The 27,986-nt window shown below is 50.9% G+C and overlaps 13 protein-coding genes across 13 annotated transcripts; 5 read left to right on the forward strand and 8 right to left on the reverse strand.

The window, feature by feature from the left end:
- Window positions 1–19: 19 nt before the first annotated feature.
- Window positions 20–2,684, reverse strand: PC9H_003766 (uncharacterized protein; the record flags this gene model as incomplete). Its single annotated transcript, XM_036773358.1, has 13 exons — window positions 20–140; window positions 197–449; window positions 501–597; window positions 654–788; window positions 977–1,264; window positions 1,322–1,670; window positions 1,721–1,740; window positions 1,794–1,852; window positions 1,912–2,083; window positions 2,141–2,210; window positions 2,263–2,352; window positions 2,403–2,437; window positions 2,493–2,684. The coding sequence occupies 13 exons, from the start codon at window positions 2,682–2,684 to the stop codon at window positions 20–22; spliced, it is 1,881 nt and encodes a 626-aa protein (XP_036634831.1).
- Window positions 2,685–3,140: 456 nt separating this feature from the next.
- Window positions 3,141–4,653, reverse strand: PC9H_003767 (uncharacterized protein; the record flags this gene model as incomplete). The annotated part of the gene is made up of 5 exons (XM_036773359.1): window positions 3,141–3,518; window positions 3,568–3,625; window positions 3,676–3,785; window positions 3,836–4,455; window positions 4,518–4,653. The coding sequence occupies 5 exons, from the start codon at window positions 4,651–4,653 to the stop codon at window positions 3,141–3,143; spliced, it is 1,302 nt and encodes a 433-aa protein (XP_036634832.1).
- Window positions 4,654–4,877: 224 nt separating this feature from the next.
- PC9H_003768 (uncharacterized protein) lies at window positions 4,878–5,834 on the forward strand (the record flags this gene model as incomplete). The annotated part of the gene is made up of 6 exons (XM_036773360.1): window positions 4,878–5,003; window positions 5,062–5,115; window positions 5,205–5,222; window positions 5,279–5,318; window positions 5,370–5,493; window positions 5,546–5,834. 6 exons carry the CDS (start codon window positions 4,878–4,880, stop codon window positions 5,832–5,834), a joined length of 651 nt encoding a protein of 216 aa, XP_036634833.1.
- Window positions 5,835–5,896: 62 nt separating this feature from the next.
- Window positions 5,897–7,564, reverse strand: PC9H_003769 (uncharacterized protein; the record flags this gene model as incomplete). The annotated part of the gene is made up of 3 exons (XM_036773361.1): window positions 5,897–6,471; window positions 6,531–6,741; window positions 6,797–7,564. The coding sequence occupies 3 exons, from the start codon at window positions 7,562–7,564 to the stop codon at window positions 5,897–5,899; spliced, it is 1,554 nt and encodes a 517-aa protein (XP_036634834.1).
- A 132-nt stretch (window positions 7,565–7,696) lies between these two features.
- PC9H_003770 (uncharacterized protein) lies at window positions 7,697–9,051 on the forward strand (the record flags this gene model as incomplete). The annotated part of the gene is made up of 3 exons (XM_036773362.1): window positions 7,697–7,703; window positions 7,761–8,524; window positions 8,668–9,051. The coding sequence occupies 3 exons, from the start codon at window positions 7,697–7,699 to the stop codon at window positions 9,049–9,051; spliced, it is 1,155 nt and encodes a 384-aa protein (XP_036634835.1).
- A 1,239-nt stretch (window positions 9,052–10,290) lies between these two features.
- NDE1_2 (NADH:ubiquinone oxidoreductase) lies at window positions 10,291–12,516 on the reverse strand (the record flags this gene model as incomplete). Its single annotated transcript, XM_036773363.1, has 5 exons — window positions 10,291–11,732; window positions 11,786–12,071; window positions 12,121–12,285; window positions 12,342–12,384; window positions 12,443–12,516. The coding sequence occupies 5 exons, from the start codon at window positions 12,514–12,516 to the stop codon at window positions 10,291–10,293; spliced, it is 2,010 nt and encodes a 669-aa protein (XP_036634836.1).
- A 188-nt stretch (window positions 12,517–12,704) lies between these two features.
- CSL4 (exosome 3'->5 exonuclease subunit ski4 (Csl4)) lies at window positions 12,705–13,484 on the reverse strand (the record flags this gene model as incomplete). Its single annotated transcript, XM_036773364.1, has 5 exons — window positions 12,705–12,799; window positions 12,851–12,909; window positions 12,960–12,982; window positions 13,042–13,284; window positions 13,344–13,484. The coding sequence occupies 5 exons, from the start codon at window positions 13,482–13,484 to the stop codon at window positions 12,705–12,707; spliced, it is 561 nt and encodes a 186-aa protein (XP_036634837.1).
- Window positions 13,485–13,628: 144 nt separating this feature from the next.
- On the forward strand, window positions 13,629–15,251 carry LAT1 (pyruvate dehydrogenase complex dihydrolipoamide acetyltransferase component (E2); the record flags this gene model as incomplete). The annotated part of the gene is made up of 6 exons (XM_036773365.1): window positions 13,629–13,662; window positions 13,715–13,857; window positions 13,917–13,979; window positions 14,037–14,713; window positions 14,766–14,928; window positions 14,982–15,251. 6 exons carry the CDS (start codon window positions 13,629–13,631, stop codon window positions 15,249–15,251), a joined length of 1,350 nt encoding a protein of 449 aa, XP_036634838.1.
- A 205-nt stretch (window positions 15,252–15,456) lies between these two features.
- On the forward strand, window positions 15,457–17,328 carry PC9H_003774 (uncharacterized protein; the record flags this gene model as incomplete). The annotated part of the gene is made up of 7 exons (XM_036773366.1): window positions 15,457–15,570; window positions 15,618–15,746; window positions 15,796–16,017; window positions 16,084–16,227; window positions 16,284–16,385; window positions 16,441–16,652; window positions 16,719–17,328. The coding sequence occupies 7 exons, from the start codon at window positions 15,457–15,459 to the stop codon at window positions 17,326–17,328; spliced, it is 1,533 nt and encodes a 510-aa protein (XP_036634839.1).
- A 196-nt stretch (window positions 17,329–17,524) lies between these two features.
- On the reverse strand, window positions 17,525–19,013 carry PC9H_003775 (uncharacterized protein; the record flags this gene model as incomplete). Its single annotated transcript, XM_036773367.1, has 7 exons — window positions 17,525–17,641; window positions 17,695–17,873; window positions 17,924–18,195; window positions 18,243–18,300; window positions 18,350–18,506; window positions 18,563–18,758; window positions 18,811–19,013. 7 exons carry the CDS (start codon window positions 19,011–19,013, stop codon window positions 17,525–17,527), a joined length of 1,182 nt encoding a protein of 393 aa, XP_036634840.1.
- Window positions 19,014–19,631: 618 nt separating this feature from the next.
- CBF5 (centromere/microtubule-binding protein cbf5) lies at window positions 19,632–21,468 on the reverse strand (the record flags this gene model as incomplete). The annotated part of the gene is made up of 6 exons (XM_036773368.1): window positions 19,632–19,970; window positions 20,020–20,276; window positions 20,336–20,518; window positions 20,575–20,961; window positions 21,018–21,202; window positions 21,257–21,468. 6 exons carry the CDS (start codon window positions 21,466–21,468, stop codon window positions 19,632–19,634), a joined length of 1,563 nt encoding a protein of 520 aa, XP_036634841.1.
- A 230-nt stretch (window positions 21,469–21,698) lies between these two features.
- On the forward strand, window positions 21,699–22,298 carry PC9H_003777 (uncharacterized protein; the record flags this gene model as incomplete). The annotated part of the gene is made up of 5 exons (XM_036773369.1): window positions 21,699–21,701; window positions 21,780–21,954; window positions 22,006–22,114; window positions 22,164–22,214; window positions 22,268–22,298. 5 exons carry the CDS (start codon window positions 21,699–21,701, stop codon window positions 22,296–22,298), a joined length of 369 nt encoding a protein of 122 aa, XP_036634842.1.
- Window positions 22,299–22,463: 165 nt separating this feature from the next.
- On the reverse strand, window positions 22,464–27,986 carry PC9H_003778 (uncharacterized protein; the record flags this gene model as incomplete). The annotated part of the gene is made up of 24 exons (XM_036773370.1): window positions 22,464–22,691; window positions 22,745–22,829; window positions 22,891–23,151; window positions 23,200–23,259; window positions 23,317–23,357; window positions 23,411–23,520; window positions 23,581–23,803; window positions 23,863–24,027; window positions 24,083–24,224; window positions 24,274–24,352; window positions 24,403–24,822; window positions 24,872–25,044; window positions 25,094–25,170; window positions 25,220–25,237; window positions 25,289–25,482; window positions 25,537–25,652; window positions 25,701–25,798; window positions 25,851–26,003; window positions 26,053–26,952; window positions 27,003–27,187; window positions 27,247–27,289; window positions 27,344–27,495; window positions 27,550–27,658; window positions 27,714–27,986. The coding sequence occupies 24 exons, from the start codon at window positions 27,984–27,986 to the stop codon at window positions 22,464–22,466; spliced, it is 4,305 nt and encodes a 1,434-aa protein (XP_036634843.1).

Genomic DNA, 27,986 nt, shown 5'->3' on the forward strand with positions numbered 1-27,986 from the left:
CTTACATACAACACTGGAGCTAGCTGGGGACCTGATGTTTTAGTAACGAATTCGTGGCGTGCTGTCGTATGGTCTGGAATGGACTGGCTGCGAATTGTGGAGTTGAGAGAATGAGAGGCTGCCTAAGTTTCTCAAGTTCTCTGAAAAGGTCTATGTCAGTAATACACCTCCGCAGGCAGGCGTTCTCGACACTCACAAAGCACGTTTGCGTTGCGCGTTTGACAAGGGGACGCTCTTTCCCTGTCCAATCTGTCCCGATTTCGCTCGCGCAGGCTGGACTGTTGATAACGAATCTGCCTTCAGATCGTCCTGAGGTAGGCCGGCCTCTTCCGCCATGATTGAGATCGCTTCATGCATCGACGACAGCCCCCCCGCAACTTGTTCCTTAGCTTTCCGCTTCATTCTACGGTTGTGCGACTTCGAATAAGGGGTCTGCGCCGACTCCAAGCCTGTACCAAAATCAGAACAAGCCTGTCGAAGGGGCAGAAAGGACGACGTACGCTGTAAGAATGCTTCGTGCTTCAGCTGCTGCTTTTCACGCTTCGTGAACGATGGTGGTTTGTCCGTCGCGTCCCCCAATTGAAGGATTTCGCTCGCCTGAGGGGTGTCTAGTTAGCTAGGGTTTCGCGAGACTGAAAAGGGTGTGGCTCTACCGTTGTATCATTTTCCGCTGCCAAACTCCCTACGAGCACCTGCTCCGTAGGACCGTCAGCAACGAAGCGACGTTTGCTAACATCGATTTTGGCTGATGGTGAGTGACCACCCAAGCGTTTTCTTCTATCCTTTGGCTATCAAGGGCTGGGTGAGCGAGCTCGCCGTCGTCTTCAAGTTATTCGACACACCATCCGGTCAAAATTTAGAAGAAGTACTATCAATTTAGCGCCCATAATTGTAGTGTATGTCAATGACAACAAGAAGTAAAATAAATATATCTATGTCGTTAATTTCTCGTTGGACCATCCGGAAGGAGCTCAACTTCCTCAGGAGCCACTGATTGCGAACGTCTCGGGTGGCTACTGGCACCCGCCGCGACGTGTTCTTCCTCAGAGCCCTCATGCCCCGGACCATCTACCCCAATTGTAATAAACCCAATCACAACAAGAATGGCGCCAACGATAACCTGGCCCTTGGTCGGCTTGGCCAGGAAGAAGTCTCCGACCACAGCGAGAGGAATCGTCAGACTAAGGCCAACTGTGACAACAAGCGGGGTAGTCTTGAGCATTGCTAGCACGTAGATGTAGTCGCTCGACCAAGTGATAAACATCTGAGACACACAGACTAGGTTTCGGCGTACTCGGATGGAGGAATATGAATGACTCACGTTCATCAAGATGGCCATTATCGCTTTCCTACCATGTGGCAGAGAGAAAGGCTCGAGACCAGTATAGTGTAGGATGACAGCAATGGGCCAGCAGCCTATGATGTTGAAGAGGCCAACGAATCCAAAGAACAATTGCATATCGATGCGGGATTCAGACTTGATGCGAACCTTGAGAAGGATGACGTAGAGCGCATAGAATACTGCTGAGAGGAGAGCGAGAGAATCCCCTAGCAGCGGTCGTGAGGGAGACGTTAGTGAAGGGGATGTATTAATCATTGCGCGGGGGACGAGGTTCTCTGTTCGTGTTTCCGATGTATCAGATATAGACACGAAAACGACGCCGATGAAACTAGATGGTATTTAGAGCGCTTCATTCGAAAGAAGGGATAGTGAAGCTACCTCATCACAATAGCAGCGATCTAGAATATTTTCAGCGGGGAGGTTGGGCTGGGAACTGCCAACAAGAACACACCTTGGCCATCGTGAATGTTTCTACACGAAATATTCGCCCGATTGCTAATGTGAAGAAGCCTATCGTACATGCAAGTGTATGAGACTCATGTTCCTCCTTCAGTCATTTGTTCACCCACCGCTCATGCTCGACAATATGGTGGCGCTGGCGACGCTCGTGTATTCCAAAGCCGCGTTTACCGACCAGTTTGCGATGAACCAGAATATACAGAATATAGAGGCCAGTTTAATAGTTTCCCGTATGGTCAGGGGTGGCAGACCATCTTCGTTGTTCAGCGTTGGTGCAGGTTGCTGTTCATCAGAAGGGAGTCAGGACGGCGCGCGATAAAGTTTGGAAAGTTCGCGTACTTGAATTCCAGCTTCGCTGTCCCCTTGGGTAGCGTCGACGGCAAGGGATTGGTATCCATCTGTGGTCCGACTGCGAGGTGCTGTTAGCACTTCCGAAGCCTTATCCACTCAAAAAGACGCACGCTTTGCCGTAACTTCGGGATTCACGAAACTGTCGATAGAGAAATGGGAGGAGATAGACCACGAATGCACTCGTGTTTAGATACGTTATTCTAGTCATATAAGGTCAGTCTTTCTATCCCGATGACTAAACAGAACATACATGAATGGCTTTTCGTATCCCGTCTCAAGGAGGTCCTACGCAGATATTAGCTATCTATCATGGTCGTGGTACGGAACGATAAGCACGGACCTGGGTAATGAAGTTCGACGACGTCCATAAGAACACGACCACCAGCAATAAGCCGATTCCCAGAAGGTAGTCCTGCTTCTTCAGAGTGGATAAGGATTTGGCCCCGTCGCTAGGTTGGCCGCTAACGGAGTCCGACATTGTCATTTCAATATTCACAGAGCGGTCTTCGTTGCTGGCGGGATCAGCACTCATACGACATGATGGTGGCTGAACTTTGAGGTTAAAGGAAGGCAGTGGGCCGCGCAAGGTGAAGAGTCTAAATGCGACATGCAAAGGAATGATGCTATCGCGTGACCGGAGCACGTCAAAGTCACAACTTGAACGAGAAATCCGATAAAATTGAAGGAGTGTGGGTGAGTCGTATCTAAGTCCGAGACGTGATACGCGAGGCTCTGGCTACTATCGTTGCGTTACAGTATAAGTACATAGCAATACAGTCGATAACGTATGCTGAGAAGAGGATATTATGAACTACGTAAGAACAATGTCCCTGGTATGAGTTGGACGGCGGGGGCCATCCAAGACGTAGGTCTGGAATGCATTTTCGAGGCGAATAATGATAGCGAGTGCAGATTGAATGTGAAAGCGGAGAAAGGGTAAGGGCGTCGCAGCGAGATGGAAGCGTTTATAGAAGTCGGAGTGGTGCGTCTATACAGTGTGAGAGGGCGGGGAGGGATGATACTTGACTTTCTCAAATATCCGGAACAAGCTGATGATGAGATTGGTGCAATACATGATCAGTCCGACGCCGACAAGACATATCAGGGATAATTGGTCGCGGCATATCTGTTTCGCCACACCATTGGCAACGACGTCGTCCAGGGGGTCGGGCGGGGCTGGTCGTGGTAGTTGACTGTACCAGGAGATCTCGGAGGAAGATGCACACGGAATTAGTGACGTGAAGAAATTGTCGAATGCCAGCGAAAGTGCTGCCGACCAAGCACATATGAAAGTAACCTCAAACAACGTGTGGGCCAATTTGCCAGAAGTACGCCACAGTCCCAGAGGTCGCCCGAAATATTCCAGCTATGCGGACCTTTAGTACGCAACCACATGAGGGGGGCTGCTAGCTTACATATATAGCAATCATGACATGTACAAGTGTCAAGGGCGCGAATATAATCACCAGTGTCCTGGGGTAGGGTGAGAATGGGAGGTTCCGAATATGTGTTAATCAACTTACGGGGAACTACCCACAGCACCCATGACATGCCAGCGCTGTTCCACGCGACGTATGTGCAACGCCACGCCAAGTGCCGCTGCGGTCAGTGAGATATTGATGAAACGAAACAACTATCAAGAAGGGTAAGTGTCAGCCGAAAGGTGGGGACTAAGGCTCTTACCAAGGGGACATAGACGTTATTCAGGATAAACCGACGGATCTGTTTCTTTCTCCTTTGCCACGGAGTGAGGTATTTATTTTTGTCGTCCGCCTCCTTGCTCGCGCCCAAGCCGTACGTGTGGTCAATACCGGAAGGTCCGGCTGGTGATCTTTCGTTCCATGGAGAGTCCCATCCAGGCGTTTTGCTGTGGTGTGCGGTGAACGGAGCCGTTGGGGTTGGAGGTAAGGTGATGGTTGGGTTCCACTTCTGCACCGGAGTGTATGGATCATGCGCTGATTCCGGTTCGGCATCTCTTTCCTTGTTCCTTTCTTTATCCCTATCCTTCCGCAGTGATGACGAAGCGGCCTCTCGTATAGCGGCTGACGTAGGGAGCCACGATATCGATCTGTCCATGATACTTTTCCTCTCCAGTCTCGCAGCGGGGTTGAGTAGATCGTTCTGGGTCATCTCCCTCGGACGGGGCAGCGTAAATGCCCACCACCGCGAAGCAGTATTGTACGAGCCTGGGTATGATGATGACTGCAGGGATGCCACATCGGATGGCCGCGATTCTGTAGCTTGCTGGCTATCGCTCAAGGATGTGCGCTCCTTCGGCGACGGAGGCTCGTCCCTGGCCCATGCTGTTGTGGAAAGAAGATATGGTAAGTGTTGAAAGCAGTATTCTCCGTCACACGACACGCACGAGGAGAAGTGATGACAGTGGATATTGGAGGCGCCGCGGGTCTCAAGCCATTGCTTCGAACACTGGCCGATTTGTTCAAGCTCGCTGTTGACGGTGCGGACGGTGCTCTTGTGCGGGACGAGGAGGGAGGGTTCATCCAGCCAACAGAGCCTCTGGAGGAGAGGTAAGGCAAGGGCTGGCAGTGGTAAGGGGGCAGGCGGAGTTACATCCTCCACATCTTTCTTTCTTATTTATTTTCTGTTCCTTATGCCCGCTAAGTCAGTGCATAGCCCTACTTAGCGATTACGTAGTCGTGTCACACGCCTTGTATTGATTGAACTCCAGTGAGGCGCTTGTCAAATACCTTTACAGCTTACGATCATGGAAGAGTCAATGGTCCCCTCGCTTTCATCTGGAGCCGTGGGCTCTCGGTTTGTATCCCAAGACGACGTAGAAACGGCAAGGGCCCGCAGGGATGAACAGTGGAAGGCTGCCTACGCCAGGCATGTCTGGCACTTGGCTGTGCTCTTGACGCGACACTAATCGCTCCCTCAGACTGGGGCAGGTGCCACCCCCAGCACCGGTTGAAGATTCATACGACGGCCGCAGTCTCGCAGAAGTGAGCTACATCCACACTTGACCACGCACGCAGCAGGGATATTAACTCCAATCTATGGATCCGGACATTATAATCCGTCGGCACAATAGAAACTTGCTGCAAATAAGGTACGTGACTGCGCTTTCGCAAGCGAGAGTGTACACTGACGATTGACTTCCCATAGATTGCGAAACAAGAAGAATGGGAGGAAAAGACCAAGCTCGGTATGAGAACTGCGCATGCATCCCTGGGCTTCTGCTGATGGCATACGAAAGCTAACCAATACCGAGCCTTGGAGGAAGACGAGGTCCTGTTTCTCGACTCGATAAGGGAACGTCAGGAAGCAGAGGAACGCGAACGGAAGGAGCAAGATGGAGAAGAGGTCCGCAATTTCAAGGAGTAAGAGACCTATTGCCATCCCACCGGGTGATCCTAACTCGGCATATTGTAGAGCTGTAGCGGCACGCGCGACTGCAATCAACCAGCCTCCGGCATCCGCTTCTACCTCCAAACCCACACCACCTCCCAAGCCCATCGTTGCGCCCGCAGTCAAGAAGGACGCGAAGCGAAACTTGAAGGGTGTCATCGTGAAGAAAAAGGCAAAGCCCGCACCGGCGAAGGCCGCTGAGCCGCCATCTACAACCCCCGCACCCGATTCAACTAGCGAATCGAACGGCAAGGTCACGGAGAACGACGAAGACGCGCCTGCTGCAAAGCGGCGTAAAACCTCCACCTCATAGCACCACATAGTTTATTCCGTACGTCACAAACGATGTATAATGCAACTGTATTCCCGCTTCATCTACAAAACTCTCCTTGTAACGGGACTAGGAGTGGGTGTCCATCTGACTTTATCAAGTTCTTTCTCTTTTTCGGGCCGCCTGTCTTCCCAGCCAGCCGAACGAGCCATAGCTTCAGCACGTCTAGTGGCAGCGGTGCCCATTGTTGTCCTGTCGAGAAGCCGTTTGGCAGCGGGGGTGAGTGAGCCAGGAGTCGCTGCAACATTCCGTTGAGGCGTCCATGAAGGAGGAGGCATTACTCCCTTCCTAACAGTCGCTCCCAACGCCGACATGGGCTTCTTCCCTGAAGGATGACTAGGCGTTCGACCACCATTTATCAGATCAGCCTTAGCTCGTAGGCGCCGTGATGCATCGTTGGAAAGGCGATGAGAGAGGGATTCGCGAGAAGATGGAGCGGCTATCCGGAAGGGTGTACTTGGAGTAGGTATGTCGTCTCCAGATGAGATGACTCGCGGTGTACCCATCAGTGTACCCCAGGTCATTAGCTGTTTAACAGCTTTCGGCCCAATTTCTGAAGGTGTAGGCGAAGGGAGGTCTGGTACCAGTGAGAAGGTACCAGGAGGCGAACGGGGTCGATCTACATACAAAGAATCAATATCAGAGTCCGTAGAAACGATGCATCCGCCGTATACGTACATGGTGTACCGGATATCGCAGCGTCTATGCGACTTCTTGTTGGACTGGGCGGCGCTGATGAACTTCGAGAGAAGTTTGTGGATTCCTCTTGCTCAGGTAACCGTGTGTTGCTGTGCAGGACTACCTTGGGATTCGGCGTCGCGATAGCACTCGTGGATGGATGATATGGTGACTCGTTAGCATCGGGAGGAAACATCAGCGAATTCCGGGCCTAATAATGTCTCCGTGTTACCTATATTATAGATAAGATATATGTAGAGACGCACCTTGAATCTCCACCCATCGACACCAGCAGGACGAGTGTCCTTCTTGGGTGCCATTACATCTACGGGCTGGTCATCCTCCGACTGCAGTACCAACTCTTTACCCTTGCCCTTCTCCTTCTCTGATTCCTCGTTGCGTTCCTCACTCGATTCCCCGTCCTCTGTCTCCCCTTCAGTAATTAACCCAGCCGGCTTCGGTGCATCGATCATAAACCGTTCCCTCACACCCGTAGCACTCGGCCCTTCTATCAGCATCCTCTCCCTCCCCTCAATCGCCTTCGCCTTCTGCCCTTCCACCCTCTGCTGCGCCTCCCAAGCCCACGCCCATCTATCCCTCCGTTTCTGATTCTCGTCGTCCAAAATCTTCGTGAAGCTCGAGTTATCTTCAGACGTATACCGTGCCTGGAACGTGTCTAAACTTATATCAAGGTCATAGCGCGCGCGTTTCGACGGTGGCTCGTCGCCGAGTGTGCGGGGAGTGCGCAAGGGTGTTTCGCCGCCGAGTCCGTAGGGTGTCTGTGACGGCGTCGCGGCATTTCGTGGGAGCGCTGGTGTGCTAGAGAGTTGCTCGAGGCGGCGCACAGATTGGTTGATGAGACTCGAGTCTTCGGTCTTCAAGGCATCGAGGTATTGGTGGGCGGCGTCTAGATGAACGAGAGAGGGAAAGAAGTCCCTTGCAATGATGTGAGACAGCGCAGCCGTGTACTCGTCCTCTTCTAAGACTGCCTGACCGTTGAGGGAGCGTTCTGGAGTGGGTAGATTATCTGCCATACTTTATAGAGTCAAGACACAGTCCGAGTCCGAGCAATCATCATTATGCCGAGCAAATAAAAACAAATAATAGACTAGAATAGACTACGTGACTTCCAATGTCCCGGTGGCCACTCTGACCGCGAAATCCAGATGATTGGTACGTATGTTACTCGCAGTATATCATTTTCTCCTAATAATAAAAACCCAAGTCTAGTTTCATACCCCTCCCATCTCGAGGACACCATGGTTGCAAAGCTCCCCGTAGAGCTGATCCATATTATTATCACCTTCGTCAGTAGCGACCATGATCGGCATAAGACACTGGCAGCCTGCTCCCTCGTATGCCGTGGTTGGGACGATATCTGCCGCGTTCACATCTTCGATCGCATCATCATTGGGAACAAGAACCTGGCTCCTCGGTTGTCCTTTCTCTGTCACACGGCTAGCCACCTCAGCGAACATATCCGCGACTTGTCTATCTCTTGGGATAACAGAAACTGCCTTGCCTCCGACTGGAATTCAGAATCCTTTGTACCATTCAAGAATCTGCGCACTTTGTGCCTAGCGAATGGCATTGCACGAGGCTTGACGGATGGCCCGCCGTCCCCTTTCTCGGTTACGGCGTCTCTACTCGCTGCTCCTTGTCTCAAGGACCTCACCTTCCGTGCATGGACCTTTGCAAATGTCTCTAGCCTCTATCGCATGCTCGTGTTATGCTCTAATACTCTTGAACAACTGTCGTTCGACGGCGTCTCCTTCCTATACTCCCAGCCAAGCTCTGAATTTATCGCACCGTTGCCTATCCGGATGGGTGCGCTACGCAGCATGAAGTTTCCCCCCAAATATACTCCGATCATCGAATGTCCCAACCTCGAATCTTTAAGCATTCGAGTCGAAGTTGGCGAAGTTTGGGTCCTACCGTCATGGGTCCCGAGTGGATTACGCGATCTCACATTATATGGCACGTACTATTATCAAGTAAATGATCCCTTGCTGAAGTAGCGAATCTAGCCACAGCTCGTCATGCCATTCCCGACTTTGGAAAGAATATCCGCCCGTCCGACTTAGTGATCAGATTATCTGGCTCTTCCTCATATCATCGGTTCACCAGCTGGATTCAGGGGTGCATCAACCGCCTTCCATTTCCCGATCACCTCCGTCACCTCACGATCGATGTCCAGAAATTCTTGTTTGGGTCCGAAGTACGGTATCCTCAGACGGCAGATCACGAGGGTTTGTCGCAAGTCCTTCAACAACTCCGTAGACGTGCCGCGTTGGAGCGCATTGACCTGAAGGTCACAATTACCATCGAAGATGGTGCAGAAATTCATGCAACGTCCGATTGGACAGACGACAAAGCGAGAGAGGTGGCCAATTTTAAGCTGGGGCTTGGGCCGCTGCTAGAAGAAAAGGTCCTGCACGTCGCTTTCGCCCTCCATCGGTGGTTTGATGACTCGGAGGAGGTTGAGGTATTGATGGGTTGGGACGTCAGAACGGCAGATTGACTGTGTCGTAACGTCCTCAACACACATCTACCACGGATACGTCTCTTTGCAACCCCTTGCGCCTCGTTTGGAAAATTGATGAGGTAACGTGTGGGCTTTAGGGACGCTTAGGAGTTACCTCCTGGTTCAACACCAGTACTGTTGATATCATGCCTTGCTCCGGTAGAAGGCAATTTATATGATCAGGTGCAACAGTTTTGTAATATATATATATCTTAGTAACCTGAAATTGATACGTGCTCCGTTGTGTCCGCTGTCCGTTTCTTGTTTAGCGTTCTGTAATCATCATTATCGATAAGCAAGAGTCATTGACGGCTCTCACTTCGGTTGAAAATACTCACGACCAAGCTTCACGTTTACACCAAGAACGTCGGGGAAGTGTAATTACTGGGGTTCCATTCGTGCCAAGTACCGTTCGCTGGCCCACCCAGGAGTGTGGCGCCAATAATCCTGCCGTTGTCTTTGAGCATGATGTGCGACTTCGTCTCCCCATCTTGCTGAAAAATCCAGGTGATAATCCCGCTTCGCCGCGGGGTCCCTTCAACGACGACTATGTCACCGATGCGGTCTCGAAGGCGGAGGTGGGGCGGGAGGTGGCAAAGGCCAGAAGTCGACGCGTTTGAGTTGGATGACATGGCTTAGAGTAGATAAATCGGTAAATGCAATGAGGTAGTGTAGATGGGGGGTTGTAGAGGGAAAGGAACCAAGTTGGTATTTATATCAGCGCACCCTTGGTGGCCAAATGGTTTGTGGACTTGTTATATATAGACAAAGAGATAAAGGTGATCTGAATGGCCACTTCCACATTTACACGAACGGAGGTGGCAAAGACAATGGGCCGGGATGCTCCTGGTGCTAGCTGTGGCAAATTGCTCGGGGGAGGGCTTGGCTTATAACAGCGGCAGGCTCAGCTCATCTTCACCAAGGTACCACACATCCGAACGTGTCTATGAGTATGGGAGAGTTTGTATCATAGTTCATTACATCCGTCATCTAAGAAGTACAGTAACATGGCTACATAATATAGAGGTATCTACATCAGGTCAAGATTGCCACCGAAGGCAGGAAAGGAGAGGGCATCGAGTCAAGGATTGTGGAGACTGGAGGTTTGGACTCATCAGTAAAGATAAATACGCATACACCATATCCTGCATAACAATCGTCGATAGCGGGGAGAGCAAGGGGATAAGCAAATACGTGGGCGCGTGACCACTATATTAGAGATAAAGAATAAGTGAGTCACTTGCCATACAACGCAGTCGCGCTGCCCGCCCGCGGTCGTGTATCCTTCTTCAAATCCAACAATCCATCTGAATCTCCTGCACTACGCCGCCCACCAATTCCTCCTCCCCCACTGGGCCGGCCGATCCGGCTTTGAGCTAGAATGTTGCCCGAAGACGTCATGGGAAGCCTTGTTGACTGACGCATCGTCACGTTGGCGTGTAGGGAAGGAAGGCGCGGCAAAGCCTTACCAGGATCTGATCTATCACTGCGTGAGCTTGCCATTGACGACGGTGTGCCAGAGTTTGAGCGTGGAGGGACTGGCATTGTCAAGGGCCTCTCGCGTGGCGTTGTTTCCGGAGGCGTTGCCGTTGACCCAAGAGATGACCGCTTGGAGTAAGGTCCGTTAAGTCCTGGCCCTGTTGATCGCTTGAGGCCAGCCAAACCAGGTGTTGTAGACTGCGAATATAAGCTTCCGATAGGCACTGGCAAGAAGGTGGGGGTGGAGGGTCGAGATGTCGGTGTGGGGATCGAGCTTGTGCTAGTGGTAGTGCTAAGACTAGCACCAGACAAGCGCGATTGTGGTCTCTTGATACCCGTATTCATAGTGCTGACAGTGAGTGGATTGCCTCGGTTCATGAGAGTCGGGGAGGGGTTATTGCTTGAGCTGGCTTCGGGGCGATATGCGCGACCAGAAGGACTTGAAGTTCGTCTTCTGTCGCGACTTCTATCTTTCGGAGGCGAAGGAGAGTCTTCCATGATGAGTACCCACCCAGTGGAATCCTTATTCTTCCCTTTCTCGTTACCGCTGTCGTTCGAACGCCGCGAGTCGATGCTTCGGTGTACAGTTGATGTAGAAACCCCATTCTCGTCTATGCTATTGGACTTGGATGATTTGCCAGAAGAGCGTCCGTCTAATGAAGGGACGGCAAACACGTTGCTGCGACCCATAACACTCGGTTTACGGAGGCGCGGTACCCGAGTGAACGATTTTTGTAGGCTGTTCTCCATCTTGGCGCGGATAGCAGATGCCATTTGCATGGTCTTGCTCCTACTGGTCGCGGTGGAAGTAGCGCTAGTGGTAGAGTTGGTAGAGGCGTAGGAGGTGACACGGACGGGGGATAAGCGGCGAGTGGTTGGAGTACGAGGGCTGGCGGAGGGGGAGCCAAAGACGGGGAGCGTGCTTGAGCGCGCAATACCACTTGACGGGGAGAACTCTGACTTGCTCGACGGGAAACCGGCGCGCTGTAATAGCACAGACTGAGCGGGTCGTTGTGTAACTTTCGCTCGAGGTGTCTCTGCCGTGGGTAGATTGTCGCCGCATGATAGTGGTTTCGATGGCAGACTAGAGGCAGATGTGCTGGATGGAATGGTGGGTACAATCTCCGTAGGCGGCGTGACGACAGGAACGGATGCCACTTCAAGCTGATCCTTGAGTATGGCAACCTCGACGTTTGCGTCTTATACACGAGATCAATTATTAATCCAGAGTAAGCGTACGCGCAGAACTCACCTCGAAGCTCATCCTTAAGCCGCTGTAATTCCTCTTCCACATTAGCCTTATCTAGTAGTTCATGTTCCAATAGAATCTTCTCTTCCAATGCCTTCGAATACTTGGCCTCCACATCCGCCAAGCTAGAGGTTACTGCGCGTTCGTTGCGCTCCAAATCGTCGTTGCCCATTTCTAGCTCTCGAAGTTGAATCTTGAGGTGCTGATGTTCTTGCCGTAGTTTGTCAAGCTCGCGTTGAAGGGATGTCGTCGTCGTGTTGAAATTCGTTTGCAAGGTCATGAATTTACTCTACGCGCTGAACTGAGCTGCTGAGGATGAGCGACCATGTTGTGCGCACCTTCCAGTCGTCTCTCTCGTTCTCTGCCTTTGCCACCTTAATCTTGAGGTCCTGGTGCGCCTTCTCCGTGCGTTGCAGCTCGTTTTCAAGCTCTGCTTCGAGTTCCTTACTGGCTGCATGGAATTCGTCGAGTTCAACACGGGTCTCCGCAAGCATGTCCGCGACCTGGAGCCGGACAAAGTCGTATCATTGAATCTACCGCACACAGGGGGGTGACTCACTTCATTATACTTCTCCCGCCAGTCCACAGACGAGGAGGCGTAACTAGAGAACCATTGGGTTAGCAACGGGTTCGAAGCTGACTTTGCGTGAAAGTAGTCACTCGAGCTGTTTGTCGTCCATTGAGTTGACTTTGTCCCTTCGAAAATGGTCCGTCGGGGAAAGCACAGCCGTCATGAAGCAGAGACCAGGAGGAGAGAGTCAAAAGTTGGATGCTTCGACCACACGTCCACACTTCAACAGGGTGACCTAACCTTTCCTTTTTGGGACGGGTCCCACGAGGCAGCCGTTCATTTTTCGACATATTCAGATGTTTTATAGCACGGTCTCGCTATCATTACAGGCATCGGAAAAATAACGACATCTCAAAGCCCTTCTGGTTTGGCACATTTGCGCTTTTCTATTCTACCGGTCTTGGGACATCGCATTTCTTGCCACGAGACGGGTTCCATCGTTGCACCTATTGAGTTGAGGCCACTTCCAAGATCGCAGGTCAAAGAGGGTCACATACCAGCTTCGCTTGTCGCAAATGTTACACCTAGATCATTGCGAGCAGTTGTTATATAGTAGCTAGAACATCCAGCTCAACATCGATGAAGCGGCATCTACGGCGGACAAACCTTCGAGCATCACCTAACGAGATCTACGCAGAATGAAGGCATTCAGACTGACGACACTAGGGTAAATCAGATCTTCCTTTACCACCAGGCCTTTTACGACATCACCGCCACGAAAGCAGTCGGCTATTTTGACACGGTCCTTTTCTGTTGCTCGAACATCTTGAGTGCGAATAACACCGATGAATTCTTCTCCAGGGGGAAGTGGTACGCCATCTACCACTGATATAGATAACAAAGCCTGTAGCGGGGAAAGCCGTGTTACAGACCCGAGAACAATCGAATTGGGGGCTGGCGGATGGGGTCGGAGACGAGAAATCGTCAGAGTCTGCAATGACACGGTTTCCAGCCTGATTTTTGGGACATGGATGGAGGCTGGGGACGAACGGATGCTTCGTGTCGCGGTATACCAACGAGGCTCGCGCGAATCACGCCTTCCCTTTGATACACGCCATCTCCCAGCTGGGGGACCGGGCCTCTGGGGAGAATTACTGGCTGGCCAGGAAGGTGGAAGCTATCTTCAGCCATCTTACCACGATTGGCGGCGGCGCTAAGTTGTGTAGTGGGAAGTTGTTGTTTGTCCTTGTTTCTGCTCGCGTTTTGTCGACTTGGTCCCCAACGGAAATTTCGTAGACATCAACCCTCTCTTCCCTTTGCTTCCATCTTCTCCAAATGGCCTCCGCTGCTGTCCGTATCTTCTCCAGGCGTAGGTCTCATGTATATGCTTCTGTTTTCTCGTGCTCAGTCTTTTTCTCTAGGCTTCCATGTGTCCGCTCGGCGCTGTGCGCTGTCACAGTTCAATATGCCTGCAATGAGTCCGACTATGACCGAGGGCGGCATAGCGTCGTGGAAGAAGAAAGAGGGTGAATCCTTCAGCACGGGCGACGTTCTGCTCGAGATTGTGCGTACTCTTTCCAGCGCGGAGACCGTGTCCTGACCACCCCGTTATACGTCATGCAGGAAACGGACAAGGCTACCATTGACGTGGAAGCTCAGGATGATGGAATTATGGCCAAGATAATTGTATGTGGACTCTCATGCTCACTTTGCTAAGCGGCGTTAAAACGCACCACCACCCAGGCTCCTGACGGTTCAAAAAATGTCCAAGTTGGTTCAGTGATAGCCATCCTCGCTGAAGAAGGCGACGACCTCTCGGGCGCTGCGGAGTTGGCCTCCAAGGCATCCTCACAAGCTGCCGCACCGAAGGATGACAGCCCGCCGCCACCGCCGAAAGCTGAAGAACCCAAACCTTCAGAGTCAAAGCCAGAGCCCAAGGCAGAGTCATCGAAATCCGACCTTCCATCAGGTGACCGCATTTTCGCGTCTCCCATAGCCAAGAAAATTGCTCTGGAACGTGGCATTCCTCTGGCCAAGGTGAAGGGAACTGGTCCTGACGGTCGCATCATCCGGGAGGATGTTGAGAGCTATACCCCCGCCGCTGCCCCGGCCACCACAACCGCACAACCGGCCGCTGCTCAACTACCTCCAGATTATGTCGACACACCTATATCGAACATGCGCCGCACCATTGGCACACGTCTCACTCAGTCAAAGCAGGAGTTGCCGCATTATTACGTCACGTCTGAGATTAACATGGACAAGGTCCTGAAGCTCAGAGAAGTCTTCAACAAGACTCTTGGTGACAAGGACAAGTCTGCCAAACTGAGTGTCAACGACTTCATCTTGAAGGCAGTCTCGTGTGCGCTTGCCGACGTACCAGAGGCCAACTCCGCGTGGTTGGGCGAAGTAATTCGAACGTAAGTACCCCGCCCTCACGCTAATTCCATTGGGCTGACTTCGCGGGTTCAGGTATAAGAAGGCTGACATATCAGTTGCCGTCGCCACCCCTACTGGTTTGATTACTCCCATCGTTCGTGATGTCGGTGGCAAGGGTTTGGCCTCGATATCTGCGGAGACCAAAGCTCTTGCGAAGAAGGCTAGGGATGGCAAATTGGCTCCCGCTGAATACCAGGTTAGTCTGACCAATCTGTCCACGCCTCCGCCATGTCTAACAAGGTATACTAGGGTGGAACGTTCACTGTCTCGAATCTTGGGATGTACGACGTAAGCCACTTCACGGCCATCATCAATCCGCCCCAATCATGTATTTTGGCCGTCGGTTCGACACAAGCGACACTCGTCCCCGCTCCTGAAGAGGAGCGTGGATTTAAGACGGCCCAGATCATGAAGGTCACCCTAAGCTCGGATCACAGGACGGTTGATGGCGCAGTTGCCGCCCGCTGGATGGCGGCGTTCAAGGGCTACCTCGAGAACCCGCTGACATTTATGCTCTGAGCAGTTGCGCTTAGCTAAAATCTCATATCGCCTTACATATCTGCTATCGTTAGAGTTAATTTCTGTCTTTCGTTATCCATTACACGTCTTCACGATTAGAATTCATGGTCAGGTCCTCTCAGGAAATTCCATTCGAAGTTCCAAATAAGGAGCGATCGCTATTCGATCACTTGACTACTCTTGTTCCGTTACCTACTTCCAAGCAATGGACTCGCCAGCAGACGGAGAGAGATTCTTGTCTGAAGTCCTTTCCAAGCTCTCGCAAAGCATAGCGGAGGGGGCGCGGTGGAAGCAGGAAATCGCGGCATTACGGCGCGAGGTGCGCAACCACTCCCGAGAATAGATTTTGACGTTGACAATCATTAGCGCGATGAACACGAAGCGCAAGCACGCGTTTTTGTCGAGCATGCGGCTACTCTTATGGGAACGCGTCCTGCTGAGGAAAAGACACCAAAGAGTCCGTGCATCTTGGTCAACAAGCTCTTGTCTGACGAGGTTCGTCGCGTCAAACATAGTACAAGTCCCCCAACTCACTTTGATCCAGCTCGGGGTTGTCAAGACGGACGTGAAGACATTGCAGGATCAAAGTGATCTGCTTCGACTAGAGATTGACGCTGTCCGGAAGGAGAACGTGGAGAGGACTGCTGAAATCAAGAGTCGTGATAATAGCATTCAGTCATTGCGACGACAACTGGACGAAGCCCAGCGGCTACTACGAATGGCGGAAATTTCGAATGAGATGCTAGGCAAGGCTTCTGATGACATGGTATGGATTATACAATTCAACCACTCCCTGACCAAACGACTCATGGTGCATACCGTACTTCTTTAGGTTGGGTCCATAAAGAAGCTTGAGGAAGAGAAGGCTGCGCTGCAAGAGGAGAACCAAAAGTTGAAGGAAGACAGCCGACTTCTGCGTACTAAAGAAGAGAAGAGAGCGTTGTTTCAGTCGACATTAGAAAACCTGCAGACTAGCGTAAGCACCACTGGTTCGTGTTCAACCGAGACAATATTACTCATTTCGTAATCCAGGTTCGCAAGCTTCCCCAAACTCACTTTGGCTCGACACTCGCGGGGTCTGCAGAGAACGCAGACCGGAAGTTGTCCCCTCGTCGGTCTGCGCCAGTAATTTCGGTTTGCCGCTCCCCTGCTTGTGTCTTGCGTTTACTCACAACTGAAAATGTAGAAGAAAGAGCCTTCGGAAGATCCCGTTTCTTTCGCGGACTTAAGGGGAACTTATAATCAATCCGTCTACGTTTCCTCGATCCCCAAGACGCGTCGGGCGAAGTTTGATTCGTTCCCCAGCGTGGTCATAGATGATGACTGTAACAACTCTGCATTGTTTTCGCGTAAATTCCTTGCGGAGCACATAGGTGGCAGCTGCCAACCGCTTGTCGTAAGGTAATCTTCTCAAATACAAATTTCTCATTCTTGAATATCTCCATCTTACGTCTCCGCTCTACACAGGATAACGAATAGCCACAAAGAAATCGCGAGAAGGTTGAACATAAACTCGTTCCTATGCCCGAACTTGGATCTGAATCCCTGGTGTCCCATGGTACCGGGCGACCACGGTTATATGTTTGTGGGACTAGGGACAGAGAAGAATATTTTCGAGATGCCTGAAACCCATCAACTTTTTGTTGGGTTCGAAGGGCCGAAGAGGCAGAAGCTTTTCAGATACATGGGCGTATACAAGGTCTCCAGGAGCGATCCACTCCCCATACAAGAATGGAATGTGCTCACCAATCATGTACGTATTCTCCGCCACTTCTGTCATACTCATATCCAAGCGGGCACCCAGGTCAAGGACGGATATGCCTCGTTGACGAAAACACGGACCTCAGATTCGCGGGATATAGAAGCAATACGCGCCGACTACGACAACGGGAAACTTGAAGTTCCTTGTGTCCTCCTCCAGTGCATCGATTACAACGACGAACTAGCAAGATCCCTCTCTCAGAGGGTCAAAGTCACCAAGGTACTCTCGCCGACGAAACGACCGCGTGAGGATGACGAACACGTACCCTCTAGAAAGCGTCGCTTATCTTCAAATCCCGGTGTCATCAACGGATGATACTCGAAGGCACATTACTTTCTTGAATCGCCCAACACGCACACGACGAAGTGGGCTATAGCGCCGAGTCGGCCTCTTGCTCTGTACGTTGGCAACCTTCCAGCACGAGGGATCTTGCACTGAGGCACGACGATCGCAGATTGCCATTAATTGTAATATTATTACTATTTATCATATATCTAGGGAGAGGAACCCATCACTCTTGGGCCGATGGCGATGGCGACATCATATCTGGTTGGGCAGATAGCATGTCCCTTGCCTTCCTCTCGGTTCCTTTGCCTCTCAGAACGTTTTCGATGTAGTACTCTCCAGCCTAGTAGTGTATTTTAGTCAAATGTGGTCGGAATAGGTAGAGACGGAAATTACCTTGTAGCTACTGCGAACTAGCGGCCCACTCGCAACGTAGAGGAATCCCATGTCTTCTGCGACTTGCTTCCACCGATCGAATTCGGCTGGCTCGACGTAACGGTCAACCTTCATATGGCGCTTGGTTGGACGCATGTATTGCCCAAAGGTCACGACGTCTACGTCAACCTTCCGTAACTCTAGGGATAGCGGTGAACAATAACTTGACATGAGGGATCGCCAATCTCACCCTTCAGAGCATCTGTCACCTCATCAGCGGTCTCACCAACCCCAAGCATTATACTCGTCTTAGTGATCCGCACGCCTTCGTTCTTAGCATGCCGAAGGACTTCGAGACTTTGTCTGAATGTCGCCCGACGGTCACGAACTTGAGGTGTTAATGCCTCAACTGTCTCTATGTTGTGAGCATAGACATCCAATCCAGATTTCGCCACCAGTGAGACGAGCGAGAGGTTTCCGGCGAAGTCACCGGTCAACGCCTCAACGAGGATGTGGGGAGCCCTATTGGCGCGTTAACATATGACCCCTCTGAGGGGGTAAAGACAAACTTTTGCTTTATCTTTCGTATTGTTTCCGCGAAGTGATGAGCACCACCATCAATGAGGTCTACGAGAGGTGAGCGGACAAGAGATCAGATGTCTATGGTCGTACGTACCATCTCGGTCCACGCTAGTAAGGACGATATAACCCAAACCCCATCGACTAATAGCTTCAGCAGTATTTTCAGGTTCGTGCGGATCCAAGGGAGGAGGGGTGCGTGAGGTCTTGACGGAGCAGAACCTACAGCCTCGAGTACAAGTATCACCCATCAACTGCGGTCAAGTGAGATAAATGTGTGCTCCGTTATTCGGAATTCAGGTCTACGGACCATAATAGTTGCCGTGGCTGAGTTCCTGCCCTCAGCCTCTGTTGCGCCCTTCTTTCCGCCCCAGCAGTCGCCAATGTTCGGACACCGAGCCTCCTCGCATACTGTATGTAAACCGAGGCCCCTCAGGTCTTTCTTGATTTTATTGAATGACGCTCCTGACGGTATGGAGGTCTTAAGATACGACGGTAAACGGGGGCTAGTAGGGCAGTGTTAGGACGGGAACATCGATAGCAGGTGTACGAGCTCACCCTTTGGTTTTCCCTAGAAGAACGCGGTCGGGTGCATCTGCAATAAAGTCATCCAGCGAAGGTCCGGCGGCGAGAGTTTCGGAGAACGCAGGCTTGTCAGACGAAGACGAGGTTGGTGGTGGTGCAGTAGCCAGACATCTCGCGTAACGAAAAGCCTGAAGCTGGGCCGGCGAGAACTTCAAACGGTGGACCAAAGAACTCATGCTGAAATGTCGGCGAACTTGGTGAAGACGAAATAAAGTGTCGGACCACTCACCACTTCCCGATTCGTCACATACTCCGGTACGAGCGCCTAAATTGCTTCCAAGCGCCTACTACATCCTTCCATCCACTATGAATGCTTTGTCGCGTAGAGAAGAGGATACTCTCATGAAGGCCACGAAGGCCAGGGCGCTGAAGGAATGCGACCCAGTGGTGAAAGGCACGCGTATTTGCTTCCTCCCTCCGTTTTCACTGCCCTCAACAATCTGCTTCCAGCGTTCGCTGAATGTGCTACGGGGCGCACCGTCTCCGTTGCGTGGGCTTGCAGAGGACAGCTGCGTAGCGTACAAGAATGCATGGTCCAATAGTACGCATTGCTCATATTCCACTATGTAGAGAAAATAACGACATTTCACAAGCACGGGGCCTGAACCTATGGAACGCGTTCGCGCGGAATATCTCCGTCTGAGAGATCAACAGCTTCAAAATCCTGAAGCGTCTCCAAATTCATAGTCGTAACAGCAGTCCGAGGCGCGTAGACACCAAAACATCGTACCCATACGGTATAAATACAGCACCCACTCCAATACAAGTAGATACAACTAAATAGCATGCCCAACCTACTCCTCGCCACCTATCGACTGTCGTGCCTTTTTTTCCTTTTTGAGGCGCTTTCGTTCACGTCGCGCATCCTCGTCCTCGGGTTTCTCGTCGCCGCCTTCAGCAGCAGCAGCCTCTTTCGCTTTCTTCTCCTTCTTCAAACGTTTGCGTTCAGCCTTCGCCGCAGCGTCCTCATCCTCCTCAGCAGCTGGCACCACAGAACCCTCGTCGACGTCAGATTTGCGCTTGCGCTTTTTCTCCTTTTTAACTGGGCTCGCTTCCTCAGTCGTATTCGCAGTTTCTACCGATGCCTCAGTAACTGGGGGCTCGGATGCCGTTGTCGATGGTCCGGCGGTTGGCTAGGGAGAAAGATCAGCTATGTACAACAATGCACGGTGAGGCACTCACGACTTCATCACGATTATAGTCAACGTAGTCGCGACTCCACTCCTTTGGCGTGACTCCCTCAACCTTCTCGCCATGCTTGCCAAGTTTACCTTCCTTGACCATTTTTTTCTTTTGCAGCGCAACAGGACCCAAACCCCATCGGCGAGGGTATGTATCACGTTCCATGATACAACGCTTCACCTTCGCGACGACACCATGATCGCAAGTAGCAAGCTCGACAGTGGACATTTGGGCAATAGCAAGCGCAATTGCTTCGCCTATGAGATGGACAATGTCAATGAAAAATATGCCCTTCCCGTTGGGCATTGATAATTACCCTTTGTGGTCATCAACACGACTTCTTCGTGCACCGATATGTCGGCTTCATATCGTAGGAGGCCGGGTATCATGAGCTTCGCGCCATAGCAAACAGCGTTGACGGCACTGTCTTTGACTACGATCCGCTTGTAACCAACTAATAGGCACTCGAGAGGGCGAATGACGCGTCTGAGGTATGATTCTTCATGCCGATCACAGTGAGCAAGCCTATAGTTCATAAATCAAGTCACCACATACCATCACGAGTGTTATCATACACCCACTGGGCATCCAGCACATCGTGCATCGTTACCATTTCGTCATTCTCTGACATGGCACCACTTCGCACTCTTCTGAGTTCTTGCATATGTCCACCCACTCCCGTCAATAATCCAAGATGCACACATAGCGTACGGATGTATGTGCCAGCTTCACAAGAGACCCAGAAGACACCAAGGTTGCGTTTTTCGTCGAATTCGATGAGCCTCGATTCGTGTATCGTGCGGATCCGGAGTTGACGTTTTACAGCAGAAATGAGAGGGGGTCGTTGGAATAGAGCACCGGTTAATGTCTGGAGGCAGCGAGGAAGTGTGGCGGGATTGGGCAGGGGTGCATGGAGGCGTAATACGCAAACATACTCCTTCCCTAGGAAATCGTGTTGTTAAAAACACGCCAAGTGAGAGTAAACCTACAAAACACACCTGCGCCTTGTTGCGACTTGACAAGTCTCGTTGCACGATCTATGCAGACAATCAAACATCCAGTCACTTTGGGATCAAGCGTGCCGCTGTGTCCCGTTTTCTCCACCCGTAAGATGCGCCTCAACCACGCAACGACTTCATGTGAAGACGGGTTAGAAGGTTTGTCCAAGTTAATAACACCAGACCTAGATCAAATGGTCAGTCACGGTACTCAAGTCAATCAAGAACACGATGCCCACTTGATGTAGCTAGTGATGTCGCGCTTCAAGGGGCTGCATCCATTAGGAATTGGAGTAAAATGACTAGATCGAACGAGGAGTTTGTCGTAGTTTTTGAGGAGAAGGGGCCATTGGGATGTATCGAGCTTGGGAGTCGTGGACTCTGATTTTATGGCATATTCGCCTTCGATCTGCGCGGAAGCGACTTGGTGCTTGGTGAGAGACGGAGCCATGGCCTGCCTCACAAATTTTTGTAAAGTTCCTGCTCCTGTTTTCCGTGCAGGCGCCCAAAAGAGCGCTTAACTTTTCAAGCGGCTATTCAATAGAAAGTCAGCGGAGTCCAGCTAAACCTTATATCCCGATCAACTGTACAGTCCACCAAAAGTTGATCGGGCAATCAAGAAGGTAGTCTACACACCGTCGTCAACGTCCCCGAACGCCTCAAGACTCTTCCTCCTTCAAGATGGTCAGTCCCGGCACTGCTTTGCTGAGTTATCTTCTCAGTAGGCTCACCCCGGCTCCCTTTCTTTTGTCTCGTGTATAGCCCAAAGCCGCCGCCACCAAAGTCGCCACCAAGCACAAGTTTGTCATCGACTACTCGAAGCCCGCTAGCGACGGTGTCTTCGACGGTGCTGATTTCGAGAAGTTCCTCCACGACCGCATAAAGGTCGAGGGCAAGGCAGGCCAGCTCGGCGAATCCATCAAAATCACCCGTGATGGTATGTTTTACGATGCCTTTGAACCTGCACTTGAAACTAACCTCGACGCAGGCAACGCCAACAAACTTACCGTCACTTCGAACATCGCATTCTCGAAGCGCTACCTCAAGTACCTGACCAAAAAGTTCTTGAAGAAGAACCAACTCCGTGACTGGATTCGGTACGTGCTCTGAGTTGAGCATGAGAACAAGGACTTATCAGTTTATCAGTGTCGTTGCCTCTTCAAAAGACAACTACCAGCTCCGCTTCTACAACATCGCGTAAGTGATACTCATCCCCTGTGCTGGCCACTTCATACTCATGCACCTATCAGTGGCACTGGCGATGATGAGGACGAGGAGTAGATATATAGACCGACGGTAGCAACATTATGATGCATGTGTCCGATATCATACACTATGACACTATGATCACCGCTTCGCGAGTCCTGCACGCGAGTCTGCGACGACTCTGCATTACTCTATATACTATGGGATACAGATTTCGTTATATATAGACTACATGGGTGATTAGCCAGCGACCTGTATAGATCGTTCCTCCTGATTCGGATTGACCTTGCCCAAAATCATCAGCGCAATATCGTACCAAAGCATCAGTGACTCTGTGAGCACTTTGCCGCGATATTGTTTTGCGAGCAGATTGGCCAATTGCGCGCGGAGGAGTTTGAGGGCTATGTTGACCTTGGGGGATACTTTGTATCGTAATTTCCGGTCGATGAAAACAGAGTCGGCGACGAGCTACATAGGAGGCATAAGATGTCAACGTGACGCTGTATGCTCTGTAAACTGACCTTGGTCTCCATCTCGCCACAAAGTAGAACCATGGCAATATCGTTGACTGGACTAGTCTCCCAAGCATATAGCTTCTTGGAACGCCTATCAAGTACACCGGTATTCATCAAATGTTTGCGGAAGGACGTTGCAGCATATCACTCACATCAATGTGAAATAAGCAAGGTAGTTCACACCAAAATCCGCGGGCTTGCGGCCAAAGTTGATGGAGGATGGATGGAACGATGCCTGTTGATTATTCAGGATCGTGCGCATTTGCCCAGTCTGCGAGTCGATGGAGAGTATCTTAGGATACAATCCAGCGACTAGCGCGGCGTTCAGAAGATCAACGTTAGAGGAATTAGAGTCCAAGTCGTGAGGCACCATCACGAAGCGTGTGCGGCCGCGACTGTATCTTGCACTGTGTCTGCAGTCTCAGTGGATAGCTCCGAATAAATGATAATGATACGCATACCGATTCAGTTCACGGACGAACGATGCGTCAACTTGGATGAACCGCGAGTCGACTAGATATCTATATTCAAGAGATTAAGACAACCTTCGATCATGGTTAGCACTGTGCGGAACATACCCCAGAAACTGCTGGCGCAACTCTTCGATTTGTTGAAGATTCTACAAAGGCTGTTGGTTGCTTACATTCACCCAAAACTATATCTATAACTCACCTGCTGGCTGAGATAATTACGCTTACAGAAGTTTCGTACAAAGCTTCCATTGTCCGATGCACGACGCCAGCTGGCGAAGGCATTGTGGACGGTCAGAAAGTCCGAGTTCTCTATATTCAGGCAGTGTCAGTTCGTCCCTATCATAACGTAGAAATGGAATGCAAACTGACCTGTTCGGAACGAGTGCTTAGCACGATCGGCTTCTTGCTCAAGGCCAAATGGTGTGACGAAGGGGGATTTGGAGTTGAGAGCAGCGGCGATGGTCAAAGCAGGATCCAGGCAACGGAAAATGGTAGCGACCAGGAGGAACTTCCCAAGATGAACGTCGGTTGGCAACTTACTCAAGAGCACACCCATTGGGGTGATGTCTTCTTGAGGAGTGAGAGCCTTGACCTGAACAAGACCGATTAAGAGGCAAGGACCATACATAAAGGGCAAATACATGCCTCGACAAGAGACGATATCGCCCGCTGAACGTTGATGGCAACAGGGGGGTCAAGTGCTCGGGAAAGGACATCATCTATTGATTTGCCGAGTTGAAGCTTCATGATCTTGATGCGTAGAGCGAGGTCGGAGAGACTGAGGCGCATCATCTCAGGAAGGGGCTGCGGGGCCAACTAGAGCGATGATAAGCGTCAGTGGCAATGTTGGAACATTTACAACGGAGAGTACCTTGGTATCATGTCTAGACTTTGTGAATAGGTGAAAGCACAGTCCATCCTGTACGCGGCCAGCTCTGCCCCTTCTTTGGGCAGCATTACTTCTGGCGATGAAAGTCTCGATGAGCCTGCTGATCTGGCGTTTCTCGTCAAACCTGACAATCCATTTGAGTACCAACCAACAAGACGCAGAAGACTACATACCTCATTTCACGATGCTTCCCTGAATCAATGACGCAGGTGATGTCCGGAATAGTGATACCAGTCTCAGCAATATTGGTTGCTGAAAACAGATTGTTGAGAGAGACCACGATGAGATCATGAGCGACTTACCTATTACGATCTTACGAATACCAGGTGGTGGTATATCGAACACTGCGCTCTGGTTCTCGCTTGACAAAGTAGAGTGAAGAGGATATACACAGAAGTTCGATGATCCAAAGTACTGATGTTCCATGAGAAGGTCGTTCATGCGGCGAATTTCCCTCAGTCCTGGCATGAATATCAGAACTGCCGCCGAGTAACGACTATACTCTTCTCCGTCTGTGCACATTTGTTCCAGTAAGCGCATGATTAAATCGTACGGTATCGTCCGTTCGTCGAAAAGGTTGATGGTCTTCGTGGTCTTCGCGGAATACCGCTTTCCGAGTTGGACCTTTTCGCTGTCAGGGTCGTCACTGTCGTTATCGATGCCTTCAGTGATATCTTCTGACCAGTCGGCGCGAGCTTTGCCCTTGTAGAAATTGTCATTCACTAAACAACGTGTTAATAAATCCTAGAGGTGTGAATGCAAGGGTCTTACGGCGTCGGGCGTGTGGCGAATCTTCCGTTATATGCCACTTCGTCCATTCAACTGCGTCCTCTAGATATCGGACCTCCACAGGATATGTACGCCCTGGAACTTGTAATACGGGGCAGCCATCGAAGTATGCTGACACTTTGTCTGCTTCCATGGTCGCGGACATAAGTATAACCCTGGATGCAAGGGTTAGCCAAGTTTCGCTGCCATAGACTGATTGCGCACTTCAAATTAGGACGTTGCTGAATTAGTGACTTCAGGACAATGAGCAGGAAGTCAGACTCGATGGTCCGCTCATGTACCTATGAGAACATTGAGAAAACCACAATTATGAGCATCGCGAACACCAACTTCGTCGACAACGATATGCTAGAGACATGTATCAGCATCAAGGCTGAGAGGAATACACGCCTAGCTCACCGTAATGTCATCAAAAGCAGTTCCTTGCCCACCGCTTCCAGACCCGTCTTCAAGCATGCGTAAGGCAATACCATTGGTGACAAATGTCAACCGCGTATTCCGGGTTGTGTTACTCTCTAGACGTATAGAGTACCCTATCAACGATGCCAGAGTTCCCACTGCGTTCGGGGGATCACCCAGCTCTTGGGACACGCCTAGATAAATGGATGGTAAGATACTTAGCTACGGCAACACGTCTGCGTACTTACGGTGCGCCAGGGATATGGCAGATATTCTGCGTGGTTCAGTGCAAAATATTCGACAGGGCTTTCCTTGTGAAAGTTGGTCCTCCAAAAGGAAGGCCGGTACTTGGGTGGATTTTCCGCTGCAACACCTCAGTTATATACCAGGGGAGAAAGGTAAAGCCATTTACCATCCCGTTTCCCCACTCAACACGAGCACCTGCGACGAATCTAGAATTTCGATGATATGTTGCCGATGAGCAGCGATGGGGAGTGTGTTCCTTTGTTCCTGTATTGGGATGATTACTAGGCGCAAGGTGTGAGATAATGATGTGTCCCACAAGCATAACCTGGTAAGCAGAGCTGGCCTGTCGGGCTTGGAACTCAAGCATCAGTTGTTCTGAGAAAGTATCTTGGACCTCGCGACGAGGCTTCACTCGAGAAGGTATTGTGGTACCCGCCCCCAAGCCCCGGCGATTTTCTTTCTCGTCGAGCTAGTATCCGTCATCAACATGATGGCACCAAAATAAACACTGCACCCACCTCGTTAGAATTGATTTTTGTATCGAGTACGGATTGAAGCATATCCCACACGTTACGATTATGCGAATTCGCTGCAGCCTTCCTTGCTTCTTCAAGTTCGTCCCAAAGGTCTCTAAGACAGGCAGGGAACGATCTGACGAAAGATACACTTGCCGCAGTTACGTTGTCGACCACGAAACCCCCTTCCTTCGAAGGATGAGAAAGGGAATGCAGGGCCATGGTAGCTACGTAGTGCCGCGCCTGTACATCATCATAACATGCAACATCCACCATTGACCACTCGTCAACGGTTTGGCCAACCCATCGCACTTTCACTGAAGCACGCTTGGCCCGACTTACACCAGCAAGATCAGAATATGATACGACCGCATACTTGTCCAGTTTGGAAACCTTCTCGGCCAGAAGCTTTTCGGGGGTACGGCCAGACCAGTGCTTTGGGAAACTCATGTCATATATCTTGACCGTGGTTCCCTGTGAATCGGTTGCCGTGGCTGGCATTTCGTCGAGAATTTCCAGGAGGCCGCCTTCGTCTGCATCGTCGAATATATCCCGTTCAGGTTGGGTCGAAGGCTGTGGTGTCGCCACCTTCACTGGAGGGTTGTCCACAAGTGGAGAAGGGAGACTGGGCACCTCGGCGAGACCCTGAAGTCTAGCGCGGAGAGCAGAGGCAGAGATATTCTCGCGTTCAACGCGATACAGAGCTTCCGCATCTCTGGCATCGAAAAAGTAATGCTGGGATAACTTTTTCAACTTGATTTGTAGCTCGTTTATCAGGGAAGCGTCTTTGCCGGACTTTATGCGTTCTAGTTCGAACAGTTGAACGCGTATCTTTGCATGCTCAGAGTTTGGATCTTCAACGTCTATGACATCTGATGTTCGTCCTAGATCCTTTGGTGGAGGCTACATGCAAACTTCAGCAGGTGGTTGTATGAACGCCGCAATTACCGTACCGACACGGGAAAGGAGGGAGTGAATACGGGAGCATTGGGGTTCAATGGGGACATAGGGATCGTTGGTGTCTGTGGGAGGAGAAGCTGAGCCGATGAGGGTGTACGCGGAGTTGATGGGGTCTGCGACGTCCAACTCGAGGGCGTTTGAGGGGCTGAGGTCAGTCCATCGCTGCTTTCCTTGTCATCTACAGCAAGATGATGATCATCATGATCGTTGAACTTCATTTCGGCAAAAACAGCTCACACGAAGTACCGCTAAGTTCTTGCTCTGAACAATGCAGGTAGAGCTATTGTCGAGAAGAATTAGGTTAAATGACCCTTGCAAGAATTATATCACGAACCCAGTCATAAGCTTCCTCTAAACCAATACCGGCTATTGACCTCAAGCATTCCTCTACCCTCGATTCAGAGAAGCCCAGACGCCTGAGGACGCCATAGGTTATCCCTAGTCGTGTTAAAGCTTTTTCCTGAGACACGTCCAGGGACCATTTATCTGATTATCCGCTATGTCATTGTTCGAGACATTGCACGGGTCGAAGCAGCCTACTTTCGAGAACCTTGTACTCTATTGCCAACTGGGCAATGTAATCAACGAAACTTTGGTCAAGTTCTAGCTCGGGCAGGGTTTGTGTAAAACGCCGGTCCTGTTCTATGAGCTAAAGCAACAGTTCAGCGGTGCGGGTTTGAGGACAATGCAAGGTACTCAAGTACGTTTATGGTCCTATTGATCTCCTTGGCTACTTTGTCCTGGTTCGAGTCGACAATCGCTTGAAGGGCAATTGCTTTCGCGTCTTCCACTCCACTCGCGTTCGAATTAACCTGCAGGCCAGCATCGGCGTCGGCTGGGTCAATTCGAGGCTCTGGGTCGGCTGGCGTCTCCTCTGGTCGAATTTCTTCTTCTACAGGTTCTACTTTCTTAGCCACGGAGGTAGTAGCGAAGCCACGAGACACAGGTTTTAGCTGCGTTTTCTTTTTCTTTGCCAT

This window comes from Pleurotus ostreatus (genome assembly GCF_014466165.1).
Source record: "Pleurotus ostreatus strain PC9 chromosome Unknown scaffold_2, whole genome shotgun sequence".
In the NCBI taxonomy this organism is placed as follows: domain Eukaryota; kingdom Fungi; phylum Basidiomycota; class Agaricomycetes; order Agaricales; family Pleurotaceae; genus Pleurotus; species Pleurotus ostreatus.